At 40.5% G+C, this 8,266-nt stretch overlaps 1 protein-coding gene across 6 annotated transcripts in view; it reads right to left on the reverse strand.

Moving 5' to 3' along the window:
- Positions 1-348: 348 nt before the first annotated feature.
- Positions 349-8,266, reverse strand: part of TAB3 (TGF-beta activated kinase 1 (MAP3K7) binding protein 3) — an 87,723-nt gene continuing 79,805 nt past the window's right edge. For 4 of the 6 annotated variants that reach the window (XM_034648792.1, XM_034648795.1, XM_034648793.1 and 1 more), the window contains 2 exons: positions 8,159-8,260; positions 349-4,529 (listed from right to left, as the gene is read on the reverse strand). In XM_034648792.1, coding sequence (XP_034504683.1) covers positions 4,381-4,529; positions 8,159-8,260 — 251 coding nt within the window. In that variant the 3' untranslated portion in view covers positions 349-4,380. The remainder of the gene's footprint in view (positions 4,530-8,158; positions 8,261-8,266) is intronic. The other 2 variants (XM_034648796.1, XM_034648797.1) reach the window with 2 other exon arrangements.

Genomic DNA, 8,266 nt, shown 5'->3' on the forward strand with positions numbered 1-8,266 from the left:
ATTGATCACAACCCACACATAAGTGGACCTATGCAGTCCAAACCCATATTGTTCAAGGGTCAACTGTAGCTACAAATGATAAAAAAAAATTAAGAAAATTACTTAAGTTCCTCACGTATTCCACTGTTTTCATAAAATTTGCTTATATATCCTTCTACCCGATTTTTAAAGTTCATGTACACTTAATACCCCAAATCTAACATTACAATGTGTTCTAATAGGGGAACAGAAATATGATGGAAGATTACATTTTTGAGACAGCGTATTTCAGTCTAGAAAATTATGTGGTGGACTAGTTTGATGCTATAAATCATTTCTAACTACACAGAAAAGATGCAGAATGTAGTGTTTGCTTTTAGTTTATTAATTTATTTTGCAGGAATCTTTGACTTTCCGAATATGTACTGTTTGGAAGTACGATGCATGCATAGCCTTTTAAAATGCCTTTGTACAATTTCACCTCAAAATAATGATTCACAGCATACACAGAAATCTAAAAGAAACATGGTATTTACAAGATTTAATAAGTTCTTGCTGTTTTAATGAAGAAACTGATCAATTCTTTTACAGTAGGGAAACATGGACATTGGGTGTCATTATAAATAAAAATTCAGAATTGTTCAGTCTCAAAGCAACTTTTCATGGCTTTAGAAACTAAGATTGAGTCATCATCCTATTAATCTCTGAATGCCCAAGCCATGCAAAATCTAATTGTATTAAATATTTGGGGATGCAAATAATAAAGAAAAGAAATGCAGGTCTAGTGAATGTGAAAACATCATCAGAATTAACTTTTACAATAAGAAAATACTGTTAATTCTTTCAAAAAGATACAGTAGTGGTGCAACAGACAGTGCCCAATTTATTCTGATTTTTTATAGTAACATTTCAATGGTCATTTTTCTTGCTCAACCAATATACACACACACACACTGTAACATGGATTCATTCAAAGTCTGAACAGTGGTTACAATATTAAATCAAATTTAACTATGAAGGAACATCTTCTTCACATTCCAGGATACATCACTGATAATTTCAAAGGACAAATTTTCTATGCCTTATATCCTTGCTTTTTGTTTATATTGTCAAAGACATTACAGTTACCTTTTAAAATACTATATAAAACGGAGTTGCCACAGAAAGTTGGATATGAACCCTCAATAACGGGGACAAAACAATGACAAAATTTACAGAAACAATATTTTTTTTAATAATTAGAAAGTACTAAAATCGAGACCAGCTCCTTAAAAACTAAACTGCTCATCACACTTCCCATTTCGTTCAGGGAAATAAACAAATTAGCAACACTTTCCCCATCATCCTTTGTCTTCTCTAAAACTACCTTTTCTACAAGGCAGTTCTTTTGTTTCTTTAAAACCCCCTGCCTTTTGCTCTCGGGTACAAGGTCATTATCAATTCCAAACATCTGACAATGCTTAGAAAGTTTCTGGCTCCTCCACTCCCACTTGAAACTCTTCAGACCTAGTCCAAAAGTTAAGGGGCGATGTACTTTTAACAAAACAACGAATGTGCTTTCTAAAAACCCAGTTTACAAAACCATGAAATAGTGTAACATGTATCGTCAGGCCTATGTGTTACCAGATAATCAAACTAGTCATGTTTTAAGAAAAGATACTTTTTACTAGAAACACGAAGTGCACCAACGGACCCGAAGAGCCGGAGTACCGCAGCAGACGGGCACCCCCCGCCTCCTGTCCCCCACTGCGAGGCCGGCCGCACACGCACGTCCATCTGACTAGGAGATCCTTTTGAAAGGGCACCTTGAAAGCGGACGGAAGCCTTAAAGCGGCCACGGGCAAGAAGTATATACAGGGGACACAGTTAAGCACACCAAATTTGTCCATGTAAAACAATTTTGCTTACTTTAAAAACTTAATACAGCCTATGCTGGCATATGAAACTTCTGCACAACCAGAAATGAACACAGACGAAACGTCTTTAAAATCCAGCTCTGATGTCTCCTACCCCACCCTCTACACCTATCAGACTGGTTGCTTTTTCCTGGCAGGTGAAAACAATGATTTACTAGATAGATCACCAAAGGACTGGAACCATGCATCTACTGTATGAGAACAGCTTATTAACCTGGATGTGTGTTCATGCAATAGTTGTAAAGTCATCTACATGGTTTTAATAAAGCATCTGACTGTTTCCATACATGCTACTTTCATTCTCAACCAACAAGTGCCAAGTTAACTGCTGCCACTTCAGCAGATCTAAGAATACTGGTAAACCTTTAGCTAGAACACCAAGCAGTATATATATTTTGCCCCTAAATTGTTATTTAACACCAAGTGGGGTTGGTCATCACTAAAGAGATACGAAACCATACAAAGGTGAAGGCATTGGCGTATTACAGAATAGCAGGACTGAGAGATGGCGACTGGAGACTGACAGATACCAGCGTCACAGAAACCTTTAAAGAATGCAGTTTTCAGGTCAATGCTTTTAAGCCCATCTGTTTTCTCACCATTATTTTCACAGTTTTGCCACAGTTTTATGAGAGATGTTTTAACAGTGTCATCACATAGCCATGCCTACTTTTGCGAGACAAGTGGATGTTTTGGGGGTGGGGGGATTTTCCACCTAGGGGGAAAAAACCACCTTTTCAAAGCTGTACGTCGAGTGTGAAATTAGATGATTTTGATGGAAAATGATGGGTTATTAAGCCTTTGGTTTCATTATACTATTAAGTGCAGCTTGTTTTTCCAGATCTGCCAGATATCACTTCTAAAGTAGAATACAATGACGGCTTCAAGAGTTTGTGTGAGTGTGAGTGTGTGTGCACGCGCGCGCAGCAGGGCACGCAGTATGGGAGAGTGGATATTCCTCAAGTTAAAACCTCTGGTAAAATCCTTTAGGATTAGAAGCCCTACTGATTTTATTGCTGTTTATATTCACCCAAATAACGGGAAGATTCCAAAATCCAATTCTGAGCTAGAAAGGAAATTCAACAGTGATAGAGACCTTAATTAAATGTCCTATTAATAATTTTCCAGTGGTGCGCCCTAGTGAGTCACAAGATTTTATATCTCTTCAGTTCTTCATACCCTAAAGCTGGGGTTGCATAAACAAGGAGTGCTTTAGTATCACCTGAACTACGTGAACAAACTCAGTATTGTCTCTGAATACAGTATGTTAAGTTGAAACAGTTCTTAGTTTTAAAGTCCTTTGTGTTCACCTTTCTCTGAATCCTGTTTCTTGACCAGCCTTCTCTTCCTCCCCAGTAACGCAGTGTACAACTTTATGACCTTGGCCAACTGCAGTTTCCTTCACACTGGTTTATTAACATGCACAGATCAATCTGTACTGAACAGCTAATGTTGATTTTCTTTTTTTTTTCAGCTAAGGAAGGATCTGGCACAAAACACTGTGCTGTAAACATCGTGAATGCATCACAAAATTGGAAGGAGGAAAAAAAAAAAAAGGCCCTATGGACTGCAAACATTTCTTACAGAACCACAACTGAGCTCAAAATTTCCAAATGGATTCTGGAATGGATTTACATTGGGCATACATTCACTGTGCTATTGGCAAAGCGCAGTTTTACGAGGAGGTCATTCATAAAACCGTACTCGGTAAGGACTTGTTATTTTTAAAGCCAATGGCCTCATAAGAGCATGCAGCAACATGAAAACTAATTGATTGTGCGGCGTAGTTAGGTCTCAGTTACCAGTGCTGCTTTAGCTTGATGAATTATCGTGCAGCTAAAAGGCATCTTATCACCTCTGCTTGTACTGCTGAATGAAGGGCACAATATGCCTCATTCCTGACTGCTACAAATCACATTTTAAGCCACTGTGTTTGTGTGTTTGAAATTACCTCTGAAAAAAGCAGCAATTACAAATACCCTTATTATTTTGCCCAAAAAAAAAAAAAAAGTCATATTCTGGGTGCTTTTTCCTGTCCTTCTCTTCAGTAGGAAACAACGGGAAGAAGCATGGGGAACCTTGGTTTTCCAGAGAGCTGTGACCAGGTAAGTCTGCTCTGGGAATTCACAGTTTGTCTGCATACACTGTAACACACGATTTAAAGTTCTAGTTTATAAAGTAAGGGCCACTCAGCAGGAACTTTAACAACTGGGATTCCACAGAAGAGCTCTTGACTTCTCTGTGTACATTCTTTCAGGAGTGAATCCTTTCCCAGTTTCAAGTATCCCTTTCTATCGCACTCTGCAATGAGTTAAGAAAGGAAAAAACGAAAGCACGAAACAAAGAGAACTCCCTGTTTTTCTTGAGTGAGCACAAGCCCTCCGGGGTGCTGCTCCTCCCCCGGCAGAACAGACTCCCAAGGTTTCCTTTTCTTCTAGTGGGTGCTCCTGGTTTCTCCGGCGGGTCGACGTGGACTCTTGGGAGTTCAAGTGTACCGCGGCATCTCACACTGCTCACAGCGGTTCAGCGCAGGGTGGTTCAGGAAGGTGCAGCTATCACAATTCCACGGGGCCCCCTCATAGTCTTCATCGCGGGCTTGTGTCCGGGGACTCTGTGTGGAGCCAGCTAGATGCTCTGAGGGAAGTGAGGATCAAGAGAGAAAAAGAGACTGAATTCTTCCAAATATAATCAAAACTGAAAAATTACCAAAAAAAAAAAGTTTCCTACTTGACCTAAGGTGAAAGCCAATGAACGTCGTCCATAGCTACTAGAACAGGAAGTTTACGATACAAACTGTACTTGGTTGAAGAAGATAAACAGAGGTCCTAGATAGATCACCTTCCTCATTCATTACCCACAGACAGTGGTTATGCTGTATTCTAGCCAAATGAACAGAAGGAGAAATGTCACCCAGCATGTGAAATTCTGTGCCCCCCACGACTTCAGCGTCCTAAGACACGCCCCCTCGGAGTCGTGGCCACACTGTATTCAACATCCGCTGGGATGTCGGCCTCCTTCCAGGAGACCCGCAGCATCAAGTGTGCATGTGTTGTTTAATAATGTTCACAGCGACAGCAACAGTTCCTAAGTTGCTCCCAGAATGGTTAAAAGAGAGAGACACTCTACAGTTATTCATGAAAGCTAAATTCATTCAGTGTGATTGTTTTTTATTCTCAATTTTTTCCTACCCTTTTGTCATTAAGAGGTCTTTCAGTTTTTTAAACATGTCTATATCTAGCAATATAAAATGCTCGCAACCTTAAGTGGGTCCTCGGGATTTCTTTTTTTTAAAGATTTTGTTTATTTGGAAAAGCACGAGCGGGGGGTGGGGGTGGGGGCAGAAGGAGAGGACGAGCAGGGAGCCTGAGCCTCACAAGATCCCAGGATGCTGGGATCATGACCTGAGTGGAAGGCAGGGGCTTAACTGACTGAGCCACCCAGGTGCCTTGGTCCTCAGGATTTTCTTTAAAAATCCTTTAAACTTAGGGCGCCTGGGTGGCTCAGTGGGTTAAGTGTCTGCCTTCAGCTTGGGTCATGATCCCAGGGTCCTGGGATCGAGCCCCCCATGTCGGGCTCTCTGCTCAGCAGGAAGCCTCCTTCTCCCACTGCCTGCTGCTCCCCCTGCTTGTGCTGTCAAATAAATAAATAAAATCTTTAACAAAAAATACTTGAAACTTAGATTCCTCCTAAATTCTCATCCCTCTGGCCCTGAGCTCAAAAAAGGCTCTTTGCTTTGGTAGTTAATTTATAAATCCTGCTTTTTAGGAGCAGTCCCTACTGAAAGTGGCGACAGTGCCTAGGAGGCTAATGATATCTGGGTGGAATTCCCCCTGGAACCTGGAGTGTGGCCAGGAGGCTGGGAAAATCTACCTATAAAACAACGGATCATCACTGTGAAATGCAAATGAGATTAAGATCTAAGGTAGGTAGCCTACCTAAGTGGATCACAGAAGAAACTAAGATGCAAAACTTTAATCAGTTACCATCTGGGGTTCAGTCTATCTTCCATTGGAAATTAATGAGCTGGCTTGTGCTTAGCCATTTGTATTTCATGATCAGTGGCTGGTGTGAACATTCCCCAAGAGGTAGAGAGAACTGAGTTTTAGACCTCGAACCTTACAAGAGGTAATAAGGCTCAGGTGGAAACAGGAAGGACATGTTAGCTTTACAACAGAATAGAAAACCACTGGGTTCATCAACCTATTCCTAGAACTATAAAAAGGAAAATGGGTTTGTTTCTCTGGCCTCCACTGGCAATCTGAGTGACCATTATCACCCACCTTGTATCTTTTGGCTCATGACTCCAAAACACAGAGACTTGATAGCTTTCTTTTTTGTACAATATGGAAGAATAAAAAGCACATTTAACTGTTATAGCCTTCTGTTAGAGGAAAAGTGTTCTGCATGCCGTTTCCAGAAAGCTCCTCTCTCCTACAACACTCTCTGGTTTTCAGGGCATTTTGTTCTCCTAAAAGGTGAACATTTAAACCGTACTGCTGTTGGTTTTTAATAAATAGGCTCTAAAAACTCACTTTTATACTTCTCTGGAACAGGCGACTTTTTACTTCATGAAGTGGAACTCCAAACCTAGCCTTAAATTTTATTTTCTAAACTCCATAAGTAACTGCACAACCTCTTTTAACCGAACTAACCCAGGATACTAGGGGCCCCTCATCATTGTCTACTACCGTACACAAAGTAGAAATAACTTCCCCCTCCGTCCTTCTGAATTCTTGCCTGAGCCCCCCCCCCCGTAATAAAAGACAAACTAACAGAGAAGAAACTAAGTTCATTAGCATGTGTACCTCACACAGACAGGGCAGAGACCTAGGCAAACAAACCCCCCAAAGGGGACCAAGCTGCCGCTTAAAATACCATCTGCAGCTAAAGACAAAAGAAGGACGCTGGGGGAGGGCAGGGGAAGCCAGTGAGGAGGGGAGGTTACCTGACTGCTACCTAGATTTCAGTCAGTGCCCTTCTCTGCTGCTGAGTCCCAAGGCTCTCTGGGAGGGGCAGGGAGACACTTCTAGATGGAGACTGCCTTTAGCGATGTAGGTGTTCCTTACAAAAGGGTAACTTCTACTCTGTGGTCAGAGCTTCTCCTGCCTTTATGCCAAAGAGGCATGTCTGGCTGTGGCACAGTTTCCCCCTCAGGACCGTAATGATGTAATCTGGAATAAAGTCACTCTGAAGTAACTTATCCAAAAAAATTTTAAAGGCACCTAATTTAGAATTATTGTTTGTAAGACACTGCTCATCACAGGGAAGTACTGTTTAAATAGAAGCATCTAAAACCCGAAAGACATTTTGGATGTCCGTTTTCATTTGATTTACAGTTGTAAAATCTTGTCTTTTTATGGACTGTTTAAAAAGCAAAATATTTCAGGCCGCATAGAAAAAAAAAAAAACAAACCTTAAAAGACGCATATTTATACACAAATGAAAACTGAAGTCAGTACGTTTTTCCTTTAAGACTAATTATTTTTAGGGGCACCTGGCTGGCTCAGTGAGAAGAGCATGTGACTCTTGATCTTAGGGTCATGAGTCAAAGCCCCACGCTGGATGTAGAGATAACTAAAAAAATAAACTTAAAAAAAAAAAAGACTTTTTAAATGGGTTAATAGGCCAGATTTCCATAAAAATAACCGTCCTCAAAAATATCAAAAATCAACAGTTTCACCAATATTGTTTATATTACATAGTCCTACTTGCATAAACTCAGACAGTATTTTTAGGACCCTTATTTCAACTGAATCCCAGGGTAAAATTCAGGAAGCATTAGAAAAGTGAAAGTTCTGGATTTTATAACTTCTCACTGCAAATTATTTAATTACTTGGCCTTGTTTTCTAGATGCTATCATTAGAGCAATCTGTCCAATATAGTGACTACTGGCCACTTGAAATGTGACCACTGTGAACTGAGATGTGCTCTAAGTGTAAAATGTACACCAGATTTCAAAGATGTTGTATGAAATCAAGAATGTAAAATACCTCGCTACTTTATATTGACTTCATATTGAAATAATACTTTGCATCCACTACATTAAATATTTCATGTATCTGCCTTGTGTTATATTTCTATTGGACAGCACAGCCTTAGAAACTCAGCAGAGAGAATGATTTTTTTAAAGTAATCTCTACACCCAATGTGGGGCTCAAACTCAAAATCCCGAGATAAGCTTGTGAGCTCTACCAACTGAACCAGCCAGGCGCTTGGAGGGAGNGGGACTTTGTGCACAAAATCCGGACACACAAGTACGAACCCTCAGCAGCTGCTGCCTGGGTGTCATGGACGTCTGCCTGTACTTTGGACGTCACGCTAATTCTTCGGGCTTTCCTCTCAATTGTGCAAGGGTCTGACGAATCTGCAT

Source organism: Ailuropoda melanoleuca, chromosome X, assembly GCF_002007445.2.
Source record: "Ailuropoda melanoleuca isolate Jingjing chromosome X, ASM200744v2, whole genome shotgun sequence".
NCBI classification, from domain to species: Eukaryota; Metazoa; Chordata; class Mammalia; order Carnivora; family Ursidae; genus Ailuropoda; species Ailuropoda melanoleuca.